The 20,582-nt window shown below is 43.4% G+C and overlaps 1 protein-coding gene across 1 annotated transcript; it reads left to right on the top strand.

Annotated features, from left to right (window-relative positions):
* The first annotated feature begins 286 nt into the window (after positions 1 to 286).
* twsg1a (twisted gastrulation BMP signaling modulator 1a) lies at positions 287 to 18,936 on the top strand. Its single transcript, XM_061694768.1, has 5 exons — positions 287 to 567; positions 2,306 to 2,472; positions 15,158 to 15,257; positions 16,217 to 16,477; positions 16,746 to 18,936. The coding sequence occupies exons 2-5, from the start codon at positions 2,338 to 2,340 to the stop codon at positions 16,925 to 16,927; spliced, it is 678 nt and encodes a 225-aa protein (XP_061550752.1). The 5' UTR covers positions 287 to 567; positions 2,306 to 2,337; the 3' UTR covers positions 16,928 to 18,936.
* Positions 18,937 to 20,582: the final 1,646 nt, after the last annotated feature.

Genomic DNA, 20,582 nt, shown 5'->3' with positions numbered 1-20,582 from the left:
ATTTCAAAACAGATGTCCAGTCTACTTGTAATAACAATAGCCGCCAGCAGGTGGAGGACACAACTCAATCAAGGCATCAAGCGTGAAATAAAAATAAAATAAAATACCAGTATGCATGTAAAACGCACAGCCAAATTTAAATAGTATTGTAAAACTGCAATTAATTAAAGCAAAATTAAATCAAAAAGCGAAAGCAAACCGAACGTCATCGGAAGCGGACCTGAATGGCCCAGCTAGTGAGGTGACGTCACATCGGGGCGCCCGAGGTAAAAAAAAAAAAAAAAAGGCAGGAGGGAGCAACAGCAATCTGTTGTTTGTAGTTCCGATTCTTCTCAACTTTTTGGTAGGTACAAGCGAGACAGCCCCTGGCCTCCCTCACCGCCTTCTTCTTCCTCCACCTCCTCGTCGACGCGTGGGAGACGAGCGCCAAAATGGAGCGTGTGCCTTTAAGGCCTGTGCCTGACGCCCCGTATTAGCCCACACGCACGCGCGCGCGCACGCACACACGCTGTCCGAACCGAACCCAACCGAACCAGTCGGGAAGAACCGACTTCTCAGCGCGTCCTGGTGAGTTTCAGCCATTTTAAAGCCTCGTTTCGGTCTCACATTGTGTGTGAAAAGCCCACCCCCACCCCCAAAAAAAAGGTTGTGGGGGTTATATATATATATATATATATATATATATATATATATATATACACACACACACACGTGTGTGTGTTTCGAAAGTAAGAAGATTTGCGCGGAAAGAATGAAGTGTAGCTGATGATGCCAGACGTGTTGTTGTGGTTGTCCCGCTTCTGCTCCTTCTACCAGTTACTTCCACTTCTTCTACTTCTAATACTTCTGCAAGTACTACTTGATTTGTTCATTAAAGATCGCCTGTCTATTCTAAATCACGTCGAGTGTTTCCTTCAGGGACCATCTGAAATAACTGTTCGTGTTTCGATTATCTATCAATGTACCTAATTACCTATCATGTACCTGAATAAAGTAGCTCTCGAGATAAGGAGTCTCCAACCTTTTTTGAAACCGAGAGCAATTCTTTGGTACTGGTTTCATGTAGGGCTACAACTAACTGTCAATTTTTTTTTTCTCCCAAATAATCAATGAATCAGATCAAATTGAAGGGGGGAAAAACTATTAAAAACGACATTATTTCACATTGACGATGCAGAAAATGCACAAACATAAATTGATTATGATTCAGTTACTGGTTTGAAAATAAGCAAACATGTTGATCATTGTTTTCGAAAGTTAAAGGTAGTTGTTTGAAAATGTCTTATTACGATTAAACACAATAATCTTTCTGCTTTAAGGAGGGACTGCAAAATTCAGAGAATATTTACTGTTGAGGCTGAAATTTGGAGGATTTGGACAATTTTAAGTTCAATAAGGTCTCTTAGCCATTAATCGATTATCAAAACGGTTGTTGATTAATTTGATGATTAGTTGTTGATGAATAGTTGCACCTGTAATTTAATGCCAAAAATGATCAACATTTTTGCCAATTTTTCGGCGGATGTTACGGCTTAAACTAGTAACTGAATAATAATCAATGTATGTTTGTGCATTTTATTCACTGGCAATTTAAAATAATGTCCTGTTTTTGACTAAAGGGCTGGAATTGAAAGTTGTTTTTATCTGATTCATCGATTAATACAAAATAATCAAAAGGTTAATCAATTATTAAAATAATCGTTAGTTGCACCCCTATACTGTACTTAACGATTTAATTTCTATTTATCTGTCCATCTACCTGTGTATTTACTGCAGTGATTTCCAACCTTTATGGAGGGAAGGCACATATTTTACAATTGGAAAATCTCACCGCACACCAACAAACAAAAATGTCACAAAAAGTAGATACACAGTAATTACTGTATGTAAATCCGGCCTTCTAATAGAAGAGCATTTATTTGTTCTGTCTGTCACTATGCCTCATCGGCATAAATAGAGGAACAAAGATACATTCTTCCATGTAAATGAAACATTTTTTGAGCAGTTAAGTAAAATTTGATAATTTCCCATGGCACACCTGAAGCTCGCTCATGGCACACTAATGTGCCACGGCACACTGGTTGGGAATCACTGATCGACTGTAACTCAAAGGTATAGCATTGCCTTCAGGGACCATACTTGCTGTATATAATACAACAGGGCAGGAGAAGTTGTTGTCAGGTGTTGAACTTCAGACCCCAACAACCCAAACCAAACAACCAGGACATTTATACAGAACCGCGGAAAATTTCACCATTCATCACTTGTTTACGTTTGTCGCACCTGTGCCGTGTCACCGTGGTAGGTGTTCCGGTGCTGTGCTGGTGAGCCGTCAGGATGAGGCCTGGTCAGCTGATCCGTCCTGCCTCTGCCGCCTCCGTCACACTTCTCTTTCTCCTCTCAGCGCTGTCTCTGACCTCCGGTTGCAACAAGGCTCTGTGCGCCAGCGACGTCAGCAAGTGCCTCATCCAGGTAAAAGCGGATCCCGCTTCTTTAGTCAGCTAAGTTACAGCACCTGTCACGCAGGGATCACACAAAAGCAGAGTAGAAAATTGCCAGCGACTGATGTGACGTACATTGAAAATTGCTTTCCAAACAACATTGTGGAAGAAGGAAGTGTCAGCTTCTACGACAGGCAGCGTCCTGCCTCTGTTACAGCTATGACGGTATCTCAGAAAGGGGAAAATTGGCAGACAAATCAAATGATGGTCGGACAGAAATAACTGCTTTCAACCCAACAGGGTGAAAGTGGAATAAAGTGTGAGGTGTGAAATGGCATTGTGGAATACCCTTTCACATAGGTGGTGTCCCACCTCTAATGGCTACAATATGGCTCTTATACTAATTCAGAGAGCAGAAAATTGCCAGTATATGGCGGGACATATTGTGACAATTGCTTTCGCCACAACAGTGTTGGAGAAGTAATTGTCAGCTGTTACAGAATACCCTTTCACGCAGGAAGCGTCCTGCATTTGGAACAGCCGTGATATGAAAAAGCGGAAAATCGGCAGACGAATAGAATGATAGTGGGACTGAAGCAATTGCTTTCAACACAAAACGGCGGGAGAAGAGGGTCAAGTGTGAACCGACATTGTTCCTTTCACAGTTAGTGTACTGTCTTTGTTAGGGCTACAACACTGTCTTCTGGTAGTAATTCAGAAGGCGTAAAAGTGCCAACGTCAGGTGTAACAAAGAGTGACAATTGCTTTCAACAGAACACGGTGGGAGAAGTGAGTGCACGCAATACCCTTTCACACAAACACCATCCAGCTTATGTTACGGTGCTGATACTACTTCCAAAGGTGAAAAATTGTTGTCGGAAAGCTACGTGAAGTGAGTCTCAGGTGCGAAAACAGGATTGTGAAATATACATGCTCACAGATGGCTGCCCGCCTCTCTTACAGCTCTGTTAGGACCTTCAAAAGCGGAAAATTGTGCTGTGACCTGTAAAATACTTGTCGGACGGCGACAATTGCTCACAACACAACAGGGCAAAGGAAGTGAGTGACGGTTTATGAAACGGCAATGTAGAATACCTTGACTCACAGGCGCTGTTTGCCTCTGAAACTACCTCAGCAGGCAGAAAATTTGTAGCATCTGGTGTGACGAATAAACTAGTCGTCGGACAGCGACAATGGCTTTCAACGTAACAGAGCGGCAGAAGTCAGAGTTTCTTCTCGAGTGGTTCGGTTCAGACTGTGTGTGTGTGTTTGTTTGTGTGTCGTATACAGCACGGCATCACGCCTCAGTTGCAACTCTTACACTCACTTATAATGTGGAAAATTGTGACTCAGGATGTTTGATACCACTTTTGTTAGACTGATACCAGCACTAGTACTCTTGAGTACTCCCTGATACATTAGTATTTTTGATATGTAAAATTTCCATTAAGACAATTCCATTAACACAATGACGAAAGAAATTTATTTCTTTATGACACACATTCAGCGGCACGGTAGCAGACTGGTTAGCACATCTGCCTCATAGTTCTGAGCACCGGGGTTCAAATCACCTGCCTGTGTGGAATTTGCATGTTCTCCCTGTGCCTGCGTGGGTTTTCTCCGGGTACTCCGGTCTCTTCTCACATCCCAAAAACATGCAGGGTAGGTTAATTGAAGACTCTGAATTGCCCGTAGGTATGAATGTGAGTGCAAATGGTTGTTTGTTTATATGTGCCCTGCGATTGGCTGGCAACCAGTTCAGGGTGTACCCCGCCTCTTGCCCGGAGATAGCTGGGATAGGCTCCAGCACACCCGCGACCCTACTGAGGAGAAGCAGAACGGATGATGAATGAATGACACACATGATGATTTGCCGATGTGTCAAACTGCCACAGTGTAGTGGCAACTACTGGCTCGGAGGACTTACTCAATGTCAGATATCTTTTACCTCATGTATCGGTGGCTTTTATCAGCAGCCTTCATTAGTACCCGATACCTTGAAATAAGGCTGATATTGGCCAGATAACAATGCCGGTATTGTTACACACTACCAGATGTGGGAACAAGTCATTGCTTTGCAAGTCACAAGTAAGTCTCAAGTCTGTACCCTCAAGTCCTGAGTTAAGTCCCAAGTCGAGACCCGCAAGTCCAGAGTCAAGTTGCAAGTCCTAGACTTTGATGCTGAAAGTCAAGTCCTAGACTTTGAAACAGGACTTGCGACTTGACTCGGGACTTGCCTGTCTCAACTTCAAGTCGCAGTCAAGACGCAAGTCCTAGACTTTGAAACTCACGCATTGTGGCATACCCCCTTTCCATGAACTGTTCCAGAACAAAAAGACAGAAGAAACTCCCGTTTCTATGCCATCATTTATCATATTAAGCATAACAGTGCTGCATAAAGGAGTGGCTGTAGCTCAACTTCTCATAGGCTGACATTACGTTGTGCCTGCTTTCGACGGCAAACTTGTGGAGAGAGCAGCCGAGTAGTCACGCCCTCCATTTTGCTGCCAACATCTGCCAGCCATGTCGGGGGTTTGGACACGGCAACAAAGATGGAATGTGGAGGGTGAGGTTTTGATCTGACATTGGCCTTGAGACTTCACTTCCTGTGTGCTACATCTGTGTGTGTGTGTGTGTGTGTCAAGCTCCAGTGCATGATGGGACAAGTGGAATGAGCTGATGTGATGTTCCCGCATGAGGTGTTTTCTTGGCTTTCCGCCACCTGTCACATCCAATTTGGTCGGATTAGACGCCTGCTGGTGTGTGTCTGTGTTTGTGAGAGAGAGTGGATGGGCATGTGACACAGTTAGTGAGCGCGTGTGTGAGAGAAAGTGTATCGTGTGTTTGAATGTGAGTCTGTGGGTTTCGCAGAGATGATTGTGTGTGTGTGTGAGAAACTTTGTGTGTGTTCATGAGAGAGAGAGTGTGTGTGTGTGTGTGTGTGTGTGTGTGTGAGAGAGTAAATGAGAGTGTGATAGTGTTCATGTGCACGTGTGTGAGAGAGAGGGTGCATGTGTCAGAGTGTCTGTGTGTGTAACAACAGTGTGTGAATGAGTGTCTCAGCAATAGAGACAGTTTGTGTGTGAGTGAGTGTGAAAGATCTTGAGTGAGTGAGTGTGTGTGTGTGTGTGTGTGTGTGTGTGTGTGTGTGTGTGTGTGTGTGTGTGTGTGTGTGTGAAAGTATATGTTAGGTAGGGCTGGGCATTGTTAAGAACCTCACGATTCGAATCGATTTCGATTCTTTAGGTTGTGATTTGATATCAATTCTTTGGGGTTGTGATTCGATTAGATATTGATTTAAATATTCTGATATCGATTCAGTAAAGGCTTCTTGATACTCGCGCGGACGGCGACCACACTGACATCACTGCGGCTGTCCCACACGTAGTTTGCCTTTATACTCGAGCGCAACCCACACGCGCAGTTTTGAAAATGTACTGCAGTTCACCTCCAAGTCGGGGGTGTCACTACGGCTGGTCTTTTTTGGGCCATTTCCGGTAGCTGTTTTTACTTTCCTTTCAGTAACAAGGAACAAAGCAATGACAATCATTTCATAAACTCATTCAGATCAGTAAGTTCACTCAAAAGATACATTCAACAGATTCAAAACAACACTAATGCAGTGGCCATTTGGCAGAATTGCACTTCCTTGTTCATAAATAAATTCACCCACTTCTACCATTATAGCGTGCAGTTGGCCTTGAAACTAAGCCCACAACTAAAAAGAAAAATACATCTTCCCTGAAGTGTAATGTGTTTTATGTTATTTGGGTGTCTTGCCGTTTGCCACCACGCACAGTGTGTTGCGAGGCAGCGGCGAACCGAGCCCATTGCCAACAGAACGGCCAGTTCTTCCTTCGTTACATACAGCCTCATTAATTACTATTAGTATAGCGTGCAGTTGGCCATCAAATTATGCCCACAACTCGAAAAAAATACATCTTCCCTGAAGTGTAATATGTTTTTTGTTATTTGGGCTATGTGTCTTGCTGTCTGCCACCACGAGTTGGATTGCAAGGCAGCGGCTGGTTGAGTTCCGAACCCAATGAGATCCACCGCCCCGCGGCCCATTGCCAGGCCAAATGCAGTTGGAGAAGTTGCAGGTTCTCCAGTAAAACAGCGTTACGGCTATCAGCCTCACAGTTGCCCAACTGCACGTCATGGGAGGAAAGAGGAAGAGAGAAAAAAATCCACCATAACCGGTATGCATCGCGCACTTCTCTGCAGCCCGTGAAAGTGTGTGCTATCTCCATCGCTGGAAATTCCGCGTACGATCCGTGAGAGAAGGAAGTAGCCTCCATGTATTTGATTGACAGCTGAAAGGTCCGGGGAGGCAGGATTTACAGAGCTCTCGGTGACACGGCCATAGCGTCTGGAAGCTAAAAGAATGTCTCAATTCTTCACTATTTTGAAGCCGAATGTCTCAATTCTTGACCATTTTGGAGCTTCATTTCACATACTTTGCGATTTAACAAAAAACAAATATATCCATTATTCATTATCCAGCTTGTTAACAAGTATTTTCTGTGATGTGTCAAATTTAAATTTTTTTGCTCTGTTTTGGGGGTCTTTAAAACATGATGAAAGCTCTGTATTGAAAAAAGGTAACGTGCATGTATACTTAAACATTATTTCTTTACTTATTAGAGTTACTATTATTATTTTCAGGTTATCTAACTAATTCCTAATTAAGTAGCATGTTTGCGGCATTGTGAGACAATCCAGTACCGGTACTTTCTTCGTCAAACCCCATTCATTTATTGCGTCTGCCGACAGGTTTGCTACATTGCTCTCTCTGTGTGTGTGTGTGTGTGTGTGTGTGTGTGTGTGTGTGTGAGAGAGAGAGAGAGAGAGAGAAAGAAAAAGAGAAAGAAAGAAAGAAAGAAAGAGAGAGGCAAAAAGAGTACCGGTATGTTAAAGTGAGATAGTATGTGTTTGTGCGTGAAGGTGGGATATTGCCGCAGCTGTACTTGTAACTCCTCAAGTGTGACAATATACCTGCTTTTATTGATGTCCTCCTTCCGCATTTGGATTATTGACAGTTTTTCCATCCACTTGTGCTACAGATTGACAAAATATGTCCAATTCCGTCCAAACACTTACTGTGCATCTCTGTCCAATCTCACGGGGATATGCTTGGCATTTGTCGTGTTTACGTAGCATCTTTTTTTCAAGAGGCGTGTTTGGCCTTGGTGGAGGTTGCCTCTTGTAGTATTGTGACATCTTTAACTTTGAAGAAGAGCAGCGTAAATATTTGGATGTTAAAAATAGTTGGCCGCCGCGTTAGCGCTGATGCTAATTGGATTGGTCAGCAGACAGTCCATGTTTTCCGAGCGTTTCCAACTAGCCGTCTTGTTTTCCCTCTGGATTCACTTTATTCGCAATCCAAAACATCTGCCGACCCGCTTTTCCCCCCTCGCTGCTACCAGGTGGCTTTTTTTTCCTCTTGCTTTTTATTTTTTTCTTGCGCCCGATGAATCATCACCCACTGCGGCAGCTTAAGCGACCTCGCCGACACCAACTTGCTAACTGTCAAGAGGCGAGGGCTTGATGCCTCGTCTATGCCGCCTGCTCACATCTGCAGCCCAGACGGCTTTAGAAGGGGAAATTAAAAACACTTTTAAGACAGGGCTTTGTTTTGTGCTGTACACTAAAACTATGGAAGAGTTTAGCAAATGTGAATAAACCAAATAACTCATTTGTATACAATATTTGAGTTCAACTCTAATAACCTCCGGATATGACCAAAGACTAACATATTTCCTGGGTGACATCTTGGGCTTTTATTTTAAAATCCACCACCATCAGAATGCTCTTATATTGCAAGAGTGAAATCTTGGGCTTTTATTTTGAAAATTAAATTTAAAAATACCCCAATAGAACACTCTCAGGGCTCTACACTAACTTTTGCACTGCTGCGAAAAACTTTTTCAGTTGGTCGCACCGGCATATGATTTGGTCACACCCTTTTTTGGGGAGGTACAGCACGATATACAAAAAAATATTTGAAATCATCGCAATAATGAATTCTTAATAGAATGCCTACCTGATCAACACTAATCATGATGAAAATTGTCTGAAATGCTAATCAGCTGCCAAATCTTCATGCCAATTGCAAAATGTTTTATTTTAACATTTGTGTATGAACTGTAGTTTAAACAACACCACATTTACATAACTAAAAATAATTATGTAAACTCCATCCATCCATTTTCTACCGCTTAACCAAGGTCGGGGGCAGTAGCTTTAGCAGGGACGGCAGACCTCTCCCCAGCCACTTCCTCCAGCTTTTCCGAGGGGATCCCGAGGCGTTCCCAGGCCAACCGAGAGACGTAGTCTCTCCAGCGTGTCCTGGGTCGTCCCCGGGGTCTCCTCCCGGTGGGACGTTCCCGGAACACCTCACCAGGGAGGCGTTCGGGAGACATCCTAAATAGATACCCCAGCCACCTTATCTGGCTCCTCTCGATGTGGAGGAGCAGCGGCTCTACTCTGAGCTCCTCCCAGATGACCGAGCTTCTCACCCTATCTCTAAGGGAGAGCCCGGACACCCTGAGGAGGAAACTTATTTCGGCCGCTTGTATCCGGGATTTTGTTCTTTCGGTCACGACCCACAGCTCCCACAGCTCGTGACCATAGGTGAGGGTAGGAACGTAGATCGACCAGTAAATCGAGAGCTTCGCCTTTTCGGCTTAGCTCCTTCTTTACCACAACGGACCGACACAAAGTCCGCATCATTATGTAAACTGTCCATGAAATTTACATTGTACATCACACAAGTTGTATTATTAGGATTTCCCTTTAGTGTTTACAGAGTAAAATGCTTTTATATATGAAAAAACACTGTAATTGTTTTTTTTTTTTCTTCTTCTGAACAATACAACAATACATGGCTGGCTACCTACCTACCTACCTACCTTAGCCACTGGCCGCACGGTGTAAAAGAAATTAGGTGTTGACTCAAACTTTAAAAAGAAACCATCTAACTATTTCCACGAATATTTTGAATGTATTTCAATTCAGCTAGTGTTGAGTACATGCCACAAGACTTATCGAGCTGAGTAAAGATCAAGTTAAAAATATGAGTACAGTGTAAATTGTTACTTTGTTTTCCATCCATCCATCCATTTTCTACCGCTTATCCGAGGTCGGGTCGCGGGGGCAGTATCTTTAGCAGGGACGCCGAGACTTCCCTCTCCCCAGCCACTTCATCCAGCTCTTCCGGGGGGGATCCCGAGGCGTTCCCAGGCCAGCCGAAGGATGTAGTCTCTCCAGCATGTCCTGGGTCGTCCCCGTGGTCTCCTCCCGGTGGGATGTGCCCGGAACACCTCACCAGGGAGGCGTTCGACCGTGTCCCTCGGGGACCCCGATCAGCCCGATAAAATCGGTGTAAAGTCTAATGAAAAGTGAGAACTTTCAACTTCGTCTGGAGTCCGGACTGCTCGTGAGCTGGTTTAACGCGCTGCACGGCTGACGTCACGAAGTAAAATATATATATATATATATATTTTTATTTTTATTTTTTTATATAAAGTTTTCTCGCTCTTCGCATACAAATTACTGTAGTGCACGCAATGGTGTGTGTGTGTGTGTGTGTGTGTGTGTGTGTGTGTGTGTGTGTGTGTGTGTGCACGTGCGTGCGTGCTTGTGTCACTCACTTTCACATTTACGTACATGCATGCACAAACGCACTCAGTTGCCTTCATGGACCACAATCGGCATCTATCAGTTAAGAGTCTTTAGAGAAGTGTACAGAGAATGGTGTGCTTGTTTAGGTACTTACTGTACTGGGTTTCCATGTCAAGTCTGCACTAAGTTGCTGATTGAATGTGTCTTCAACAACACTAATATTTGAGTTATAGGTTCATGTTGATGACATCATTCTGTAACTTGTGTGGCGTACATTACCAAGTAATGGGTACGGTTAAGTTAATGCTTTTGACACTTGGCAGCTGCTGAAAGTAACTAAAAAGTTACTTTTTTTCTAACTAGTAACTTTTGAAATCAAGTAATCAGTAAAGTAACTAAGTTACTTTTTGAAGGTAACTGTGGCATCGCTAGTTATAATTGAAGAGGGTGGACCGATGTCGTATTAAACCCTATAGATTTAGAATGGGCGGCACGGTGTGCGACTGGTTCGAGCGTCTGCCTCAGTTCTGAGGACCGGGGTTCAATCACTGGCCCCGCCTGTGTGGAGTTTGCATGTACTCCCCGTGCTTGCGTGGGTTTTCTCCGGCCACTCCGGTTTCCTCCTACATCCCAAAAACATGCATGGTAGGTTCATTGACAACACTAAATTGGCCGTAGGTGTGACTGTGAGTGCGAATGGTTGTTTGTTTGTATGTGCCCTGCGATTGGCTGGCAACCAGTTCAGGGTGTACTCCGCCTCCTGCCCGATGATAGCTGGGATAGGCTCCATCACGCCCGCGACCCTAGTGAGGAGAAGCGGCTCAGAAAATGGATGGATGGATGGATTTAGAATGGTCACAAATTCATATTTGAGTCAAGGCAGGTGAGCAAATACATTTGGCAATATAGTGTATTTGCTTAGTGACATATTGAGCTTTTATTCTGAAATCCCCAAGCAGAATGCTCTCATATTACTTAGTTGACAACTTGGCTTTGATTTTGAAATCAAAAGGATGCGCTCATGTTTTCCTGAGTGACGTCTTGGGCTTTTTACTACAAAATTTACACCCAGAAGAATACTTGTGTATTTATTGCCTGGGTGACATCTAGAGCTTTTATTCTAAAATATGGTGTTACCTTACACAATGTCCCGTCTCTGTTATGGGTCCGAAGCTACCACCCAAGGTGGAAAACTACTGGGTCAACTCCCGAGAAGTTTGCTTGCGGATAATTTGATCACGAGAAGTGCAACAGAAGCTCGGTTGGAGACCGTTAGCAAGGAAGGTTAGGAAAAAGTGGGTGAAGCTTCCAGAGGATTTCAGCGCCGCCCCCGAAGTGCACCCTCCTACCCCCCTCACCTCCTCCTCCTGCTTTCTTTCTTACCCAAGGCAGAACAGAGAGCACATTCCTGCGAGTCAAGGTCACCGCAATGAGGGAGACGGGAGAAAGAAGTTGGGGGCGGGGTGAGAAAACACCTGGGGAACAGAACATGCTTGCACTTTCTCCTCCTTTGCCCCTCACTCCGCCTCATGCTGCTGCACAAGCCTGCAGAAGCCCTGTTCCATATTTGTAAAGTGTAGAGGAATGAAAACAAAATGAGCAAAGAAAGGACCTGCAGAGGATCCCGAAGCCCAGAGCTAAAGCTAACCAGTCGATGTCAAATTACAACATTCATTAATTCTTTCCATTCATCTTCCGTTCCACTTATCTTCACTAGGGTCGCGGGCGTGCTGGAGCCCATCTTAGGTATCTTCAGGCGAGAGGCGGGGTACACCCCGAACTGGTCGCCAGCCAATCCAACACAATTCGAAAATAAAGTAAACCACTCACGGTTCGATTGATAGTCTTTACTCAAAGGTCAAATATGAGGAACCTGAGGCTCAGAGCTAGATATAACCAGAAAATTATTAAAAAATAAATGCCAGCCTACTGGACTACTATGAAAGCAGGCGTCACGGTGGACGACTGGTTAGAGCGTCTGCCTCACAGTTCTGAGGACTGTGAGGCAGACTGTGAGGCTTCAATCCCCGGCCCCGCCTGTGTGGAGTTTGCATGTTCTCCCCGTGCCTGCGTGGGTTTTCTCTGGGCACTCCGGTTTCCTCCCAAATCCCAAAAACATGCATGGTAGGTTCATTGAAGACTCTAAGTTGCCCGTAGGTGTGAATGTGACTGCGAATGGTTGTTTGTTTGTATGTGCCCTGCAATTGGCTGGCAACCAGTTCAGGGTGTACCACGCCTCCTGTCCGATGATAGCTGGGATAGGCTCCAGCACGCCCGCGACCCTTGTGAGGAGAAGCGGCTCAGAAAATGGATGGATGGAGTATGAAAGCAGTATCGTCACAGTTCGATTAATAGTCTTTTCTCAAAGGTCAAATATGAGGAACTTGAGGCTCAAAGCTAAAGCTAACCTGTCAGTGTGAGGAAAGCCTATTTATTCTTCTTGAGAAATATTAGCTTGTATAAGTATGAAAGCAGTATAGTCACAGTTTAATTTATAATCTTTACTCATAGGTCAAGTATGAAGTACCTGAGGCTCAAACCTAATCATTCATCCATCCATACATCCATTTTCCATACCGATTATCCTCACTAGTGTAGCGGGTGTGCTGGAACCTATCCCAACTGACTGAGAGGCGGGGTAAACTCCAGACAGGGGGAGGCCAGATTGATTTTTGTACGTTCCTAAGAGCACAGTGGCCTCCATAATCCTTAAATGGAAGATGTTTGGGACAACCGGAAGCCTTCCTAGAGCTGGCCGTCCGGCCAAACTGACCAATTGGGGGAGGAGAGCCTTGGTGAGAGAGGTAAAGAAGAACCCCAAGAGGCTGTGACTGAGCTGCAGAGACGCAGTCGGGAGATGGGAAAAAGTTCAAAAAGTCAACCATTACTGCAGCCAATATGTGTCTTGCACTGCACATGAAAGCCCGCATGGAGTTTGCTAAAAAAAACACCTGAAGGACTCCAAGATGGTGAGAAATAAGATTCTCTGGTCTGATGAGACCAAGATAGAAATTGTTGGCCTTAATTCTAAGTGGCATGTGTGGAGAAAACCAGGCACTGCTCATCACCTGTCCAATACAGTCCCAACAGTGAAACATGGTGGTGGCAGCATGTTGCTGTGGGGGTGTTTTTCAGCTGCAGGGACAGGACGACTGGTTGCAATCGAAGGAAAGATGAATGCGGCCAAGTACAAGGATATCCGGGATGAAAACCTTCTCCAGAGTGCTCAGAACCTCAGACTGGGCCGAAGGTTCACCTTCAAACAAGACAATGACCCTAAGCGCACAGCTAAAATACCGAAGGAGTGGCTTCAGAACAACTCCGTGTCATGAACGGAACAGAGGATGGGACCCAAAAATACACGACTCCAAAACAAATGGACAGTTTCAAAAAGAGAGAGGTTTAATCAACGAGCAGAAGTCGGTACACAGGCAGGCAATCCCAGAAAGGCAACAGTATCCAAAAACGTGAGGCAAAAAGGCGAGGTCGATAATCGGAACAGGCTCTAGTCTTACTGTGAGTCTGTGACGTGGAAACAAGGAATGCTGGAACGCGACGACAAGGTACAACGAACTGCCGACTAGAAAGAATGAGACACGAGGTTAAATGCAAGGGGTAATTAGGGTGAACGAGGCACAGGTGGTGAAGATGCTCTCAGGAGCAGGTGTGTATGAGACAGGGGGAAGACAACAACCGGAACACACACCCTTAACACTCCGTGACTGTTCTTGAATGCCCAGCCAGAGCCCTGACTTAAACCCAATTGAGCATCTCTGGAAAGACCTGAAAATGGCTGCTCACCAACGTTCACCATCCAACCTGACAGAACTGGAGAGGATCTGAAAGGAGGAATGGCAGAGGTTGCCCAAATCCAGGTGTGAAAAACTTGTTGCATCATTCCCAAAAAGACTCATGGCTCAAAAGAGTGCTTCTACTAAATACTGAGCAAAGGGTATGAATACTTACAGCTGTGTGATATTTCAGTTTTTCTTTTTTTAATAAATCTGCAAAGATTTCAACAATTCAGTTTGTTTTCTGTCAATATGGAGTGCTGTGTGTACATTAATGTGGAAATAAATGAACTTAAATGATTTTTGCAAATGGCTGCAATATAATCCATCCATCCATCCATCCATTTTCTGAGCCGCTTCTCCACACTAGGGTCGTGGGAGTGCTGGAGCTTATCCCAGCTATCATCGGGCAGGAGGCGGGGTACACCCTGAACTGGTCGCCAGCCAATCGCAGGCTGCAATATAAAAAAAGAGTGACAAATTGAAGGGGGTCTGAATACTTTCCGTACCCACTGTAGCTGGGATAGGCTCCAGAATGACCGCGACCCTAGGGAGGATAAGTGGTACGGAAAATTAATGAATGATTTGGTCACATTAGATTACATTAGATTTCTGTATGACATTCTTTCCCAGGCAGACAAGAATCAAGCTTCAAGGTTCACCATTTTAATGAAAGGTGACCAGTTTTTCTTAAAGTTATCCTTTTGGTTATTACGTTTAGCAGAGATATTTTCTTATATACTCTAGGACATTTATCAACTTTTATACAATACATCTCGAGTCATCTCGAATATCGACATTAGGGAGAAAAATATTGTGATATCAAATGTATGCCATATTGCCCAGCACTATTTGGAAACGGAAGGGGGCTACTACCCACAAAGTTGCACAGGTGGCATCATATGACAGTTCCACGCTGGAATTCACTGAGCTCCTGAGAGCAACCCACTCTTTCACAAATGTTTTTCACAGTCTGCATGCCTACGTGCTTGATTTTATACACCTGTGGCCACGGAAGTGATTGCAGCAATTGATTCTAATTACTTGGATGGGTGAGCGAATACTTTTGGCAATATGGTGTAAAAGCCCACATCACCCAGGCAACGTGAGCATTTACCTGAGTGGGTACTTCAAAATAAAAGCCCCGCAGTGGGGGCGCTTATTAAAATAGAAATACACTTTTCTTTCATTAGGCATGCTTAATAGTTTCATTGGTAACAATATATTTTCTGATTGGCTGGGAGAAATCACATGGTTTTTGGCTCTCTTATCCAGCTTTCGCTTGTTTTGTGTGCGCAGGAGCTGTGCCAGTGTCGCCCCACCGACGGCAACTGTTCGTGCTGCAAGGAGTGCATGCTGTGCCTGGGCAACCTGTGGGAGGAGTGCTGCGACTGCGTGGGTGAGCGTTGCGGCGATACCACCACCACAGGAAAAAAAAAACTGAAGTTGCGAGAAAGGGGAAAAATTGTGCAGAGTTGAGCATGGAATGCAGTACACAAAAGGAAGACCAAATGCTAAACGTCGAGCCACCTTGTGATTGTTTTGTTTACGATTACACGGAACTGGGAGCTTAATATATTGACCGAGTGAGCCACATGCTTCTTCATCAAAGACATTATTACTTCTTTTGTCTTGTGTGTTGTATTATGTTATAATGAGAAAAACTAAACGAAACTAAGAAAAGCTTTTATAAAAAAAAAAAAAAAAAAGCCAAAAGTTCATTGTTTTCTTGTTACAAAATATCTGCTGATAAATGCTGTAAAAATAAAATAAGTCATTATTAAAAAAAAATATTTCTCAAATTAGATACCCAAACAAGGCATTCAAAAGTAATAACATTGCAGGATGAGCCACGTGCTGCTTCACCGGAGACATAACATTAACATTTATTTTGTCAAACTGAAATTAAAAAAGCCCCCCAAAAATAAAAGTAATTAAAATAAAAGAAAAAGTATGTTTGTATTACAAAATTACAGCTTTAGAATTAAAATAAGTTATTATAGAAATAGTCTTTTTTTTTGGGGGGGGGGGGGGGGGGGAACGACAAAATAATATTTCCATACTTTAAATGTAATTCTAAAACAACAACAGGGCATTCAAAAGTAATAACCTTGCCAATTTAAAAATATATATTTGCTCAAAATAAAAATGTAAATAATAAGTAAATATTTTTAAAAAAAATAAAAATAAAAAATAAAAGTCAATGCATCGTTTTAAAAACCTTTAATAAAACAAATTTAATAAAATAAAAATAAAAATTGCTATTTTTATCTCTTTTTTCCCACACTAATGACAATGGCAATAATATTGAGTATTTGTTCACACTGATGAATACTAATTTCTCCCGTCTTCCTTCAGGAATGTGCAACCCGAAGAACTACAGCGACTCTCCGGCCACATCCAAGAGCACGGTGGAGGAGCTGCACCGGCCCATCCCGTCGCTCTTCCGCGCCCTCACAGAGGGCGACGCGCCCGTCAACATGATGGTGGTCTCCTTCCCCGTGGCCGAGGAGCTGTCCCACCACGAGAACCTGGTCTCCTTCCTGGAGTCATTGGACGGCCCGCACCAGAACGTGTCTGTGCCCGCCAATAGTATCCACGCCAGTTACGACGCACAAGGTGATGGTTTTTCACCATTACTTTATCTTGTGATAAAATATGAACGAAATAATTACAGATCTAGAAAGCACTCACCGCACGCTTTAGTATGACATGAGTTTGTTGCAAAATGAATTTTAAAATTCTATACGTGACACAAAATGTTTTTCACGTCATTGCCTCCCTTTAGGAGGACATAGTGACTATCTAATTGCAGATCTAGAAAGTTGAGTTTTGTTGGAAAACAATATCTAAATCACCCATCATCCTGCCTTCTTGTTTTCCGCAGAGAACATATGCACGGTGGTGTACTTTGACGACTGCGTGTCCATCCGGCAGTGCAAAATGTACTGCGAGTCCATGGGCGGCTCCAAGTACCGCTGGTTCCACAACGCCTGCTGCCAGTGCATTGGGCCCGAGTGCGTCGACTACGGCAGCAAAGCCGTCAAGTGCATGAACTGTCTCTTCTGAAAAGTTCCCGTCCCGGGCCCCCGGAACTGCTCCACGGGACTCAAAATCCCTTTTCATACTGACATTTTCCCACCTTTCCAGTGTCACTCTTCTTTGTTAATGGCACCAGCACCTGAAATTGGTAGGACAAAGTCAGCCCAGCAATTTTCTGCCTTATTGGAGCCGTAACAGAGGCAGGACCTGGTGTGAGAAAATGCCACAATGCCATTTAACACCTTTGTCATTTCTCTCGCCTTGTGTTGAAAGCAATTATCTGACAAAGGATTTGACACGTTTCACCAGACACTGGCAATTTTCCGCCTTTGCTAGGTGGTGTCCAAGCTGTAACAGAGGCCGGGTGCCGAGATTATAAATGGTATTCTGAAACCCTTCTCCCAACATGTTATGTTGAAAGCTATGTCTGACAACTATTTAATGCATCTATTACATCTAATTATCGGGTTGCGGTATCAATTCTCGTGTGAAAGTCCACACAGGCACTTCAATATCTCACATTTGCTGGGTTCTGTGTGAAAAGCAAAGGCGCATAAATGGAAAATCTTTTTGGCGCAGTTGTATAAAAGGCAAAGGCAGATAAATTATTTTTCTGTTACAGGTCTGATGCAGGAAATCTGCAGGCTATCTGCATAAAAGTCTAAGATGGATAAATCCCTAATCTTCTGTTACGACTCGGATGCAGCGGTTTTGCAGGATTCTCTGTGTAAAAGTCAAAGCCAGATAAATACCAAATATTTTGTTACCGCTCAATGCTGGAAATTTGTAGGATCTCGCGTAAAAGGCAAAGCCAGACAAATACTGGATATTTTGTTTTGGCTCTGATGCAGTCAATTTTCAGGTTCTCTGTGTATAAGGCAAAAAAAAAAAAAAAGAAAATTGAATCTACCTTTAGATTCAATTTTCGTTATTTTGTTTTGGCTCCAAAGCAGGAATTTTGAAGGATCTCTGTATAAAAGGCAAAGGTGGATAAATTCTGGGTTTTTCAATTTCTGCTCCGATCCAGGACTTTTGCAGGCTCTCTGTGTAAAAAGCAAAGGCAAACAAATGCTGAATTTTCTATTGTGACACTAGTGCCGGAAGTTTGCAGCAACTTTGAGTTAAAGGAATGAATACCGGATATTCTGTTACCAGTCGATGCAGGATCTTGGTGTAAAAAGCAAAGGCGGACAGTGGAAAATCTTTGCAATTAGTATCCAACAATCTCCTGCTGCTTTGCTGGATTCAGTGTAAAAGGTGGATACCTTTTTTTAGTATTATTTTTTTTTATGTTACAGCGCTGATGCACACATGACTGTTTAGTAAACTCGCCCTTCGTCACAGTGTTTACTCTGCTGTTGTGTTCCACTGTATATTTTCTGATAGGTTTTCAATCGTGTTTCTTTTAAGTCGAAGTGTACGTGATACTAGGGTTAGGGCTGATGATGTCTAATGTATTTTTACATGCGCTAGTCTTCCCACTTCTCACACCAAAATAAAACCTTTTGGGTGACGTGGACTACAAGAGGCCTTCTCCGTCGGGGAAACTTTGCTCCTGGCCACAGTGTGTGTGCGTGTGTGTGTGTGTGTGTGTGTGTGTGTGCACGCTAATGTTAGCCTTGCGACAGGAAACACATCATTTCCTGCACAAACAAGGCTGTCATTATGTTATTCTGGTCCGGTTTCTGGGTCCACAGGTGTTCCACAAGTAGAGAAAGGGAGAAAGTTTCTCTGTGCCAATCGCCCAACAAACGCTCCTTTGCTGCAGGCAGCAGGGCTGCGTCCAGCCCAGACGACTCCTTGGGTCACTCGTTGGTGGACACTTCAGGATGGGGGGATGGGGTTACTTTTTAAAAGCCTATTTATAACCGCCCAAACATAGTCTCCCCGATCCATTTTTTACAAACCCCAATTCCAATAAAGTCGGGAGCTTGTGTAATATGTAAATAAAAACAGAATACAATGATTTGCAAATCCTTTTCAACCTGTTCACCTGTGGAACATTCCAAACAGGTTTATTTGGTTGTTGTTTTTTTAGCAACTTTCCCAGTCTTTTGTTGCCCCGTCCCAGTTTTTTCGGAAAGTGTTGCAGTCATCAAATTCAAAATGACAGACGATTTGCAACAAAAGCAAAGTTTATCACTTACTACATCTATCACATATTAAATATCTTGTCTTTGTAGCGTATTGAATTGAATATATAAAAAGGGTTTGCAAATTGTATTTTTGATTTATTTGCGTTTTACACAACATTCCAACTTCACGGGAATTGGGGTTTGTATATTATAATTTACACTTTAATGACTTGCTATACAGAATCGTTTATTATTTTGACTAAATGAGATTTACACACTCACAGCACACTATATTAGGTACACAATCCATCCATTTTCTATAGAGCTTGTCTTCACTTTAGTGGTGGATGAGCTGGAGCCTATCCCAGCTGACTTTGGGCGAGAGGCGGGGTACATCCGGACTGGTCACCTGCTAATGTCGAGGCCCATATGGACAAACAACCATTCACACTCACATTCGCCACCTATGAATAATTTGGAGTCTTGAAAGGAGGCTAAAGTGCCAAATAGAACACACACACAGAGGAATGGCCAGAGCTGAAATTCAAATCCAGAATCTTTTACTGTGAGGCAGATGTACTAACCACTAGAATTACATGCTTCCATGTCAACATGGCAAATGTCAGGATATGAGAGGAAATTGCCATACTATTTTTTGTTTTAAATATCTACCATACAAATTCTATAAACGTTGCCATATTTGAAATTTAAGAACTGAGCATTCGCATAATGTACAGAACAGTACATATAACAGTTTTATAAAGAAAAAAACCCACAAAAATCAGAGGTCCAATCAGAAAATAATAATGCATTACACTTATATAGCGCTTTTCTAGACACTCAAAAGATGCTTTGGAATTTCACACTCTGGTGGTGGTAAGCTACTAGTGTAGCCACAGCTTCCCTGGGTTAGTCTGACGGAAGTGTGGCTGCCATTCTACGCCTACGGCCGCTCTGGCCACCACCAAACATCCGATCACGATCATTTGTAGGCAATATGGGTTAAGTGTCTTTCCCAGGGACACAACAATGACATGCGCTCAGGCGGGGATACAAACTGGCGACTCCAGTTGCAGGGTGTAGTCTTACCCTCTTAGCCCCCCCACAATAAAATAAATGTCATTATATACAATCCAGGCTTGTTTGGCTTTAACCAGTTTTGATGTTAAACCAAAAATTCTCAACTTCTTGACAACTAAAAACACTGGGTGACATTTCGAAAATCTACATCTATGAATAAATTGTTTGGCCAAAATAAACATGGTGTTATACGTCAGTTTTTATTTTTCATTATCAATCCACATTTAATATCCTTGTGTTCCAGTTTGGGCAGCATGGTGGTTCTGACGACTGGGGTTCAAAACTGGCCTCTCCTGTGTGGAGTTTGCATCTTCTCACTGTGCCTGCGTGGGTTTTCTCCAGGTGCTCCAGTTTCCTCCCACATCCTAAAAACGTGCATGATAGGTTAAGTGAAGACTCTAAATTGCCCGTAGGTGTGAATGTGAGTACGACTGGTTGTTTGTCTATGTGTGCCTGACAGCTCCATCCTCATCATCCTTCTACCAATATACTCACTATTTCTCCTCTGGACGTGTCCAAACCACTGA

The sequence above is a fragment of the Phycodurus eques genome, chromosome 13 (assembly GCF_024500275.1).
Source record: "Phycodurus eques isolate BA_2022a chromosome 13, UOR_Pequ_1.1, whole genome shotgun sequence".
NCBI classification, from domain to species: Eukaryota; Metazoa; Chordata; class Actinopteri; order Syngnathiformes; family Syngnathidae; genus Phycodurus; species Phycodurus eques.
The sequence above is the reverse complement of the archived record's forward strand: the minus strand, read 5'-3'. Positions and strand labels throughout refer to the sequence as shown.

What these genes read in the sequence shown, in the direction of transcription:
- twsg1a (XM_061694768.1), top strand. Translation starts at nt 2,338, where the DNA reads ATGAGGCCTGGTCAGCTGATCCGTCCTGCCTCTGCCGCCTCCGTCACA. An exon ending in TCAGCAAGTGCCTCATCCAG is followed by an intron (nt 2,473 to 15,157) that starts GTAAAAGCGGAT and finishes TTGTGTGCGCAG; the next exon opens with GAGCTGTGCCAGTGTCGCCC. An exon ending in GGAGTGCTGCGACTGCGTGG is followed by an intron (nt 15,258 to 16,216) that starts GTGAGCGTTGCG and finishes GTCTTCCTTCAG; the next exon opens with GAATGTGCAACCCGAAGAAC.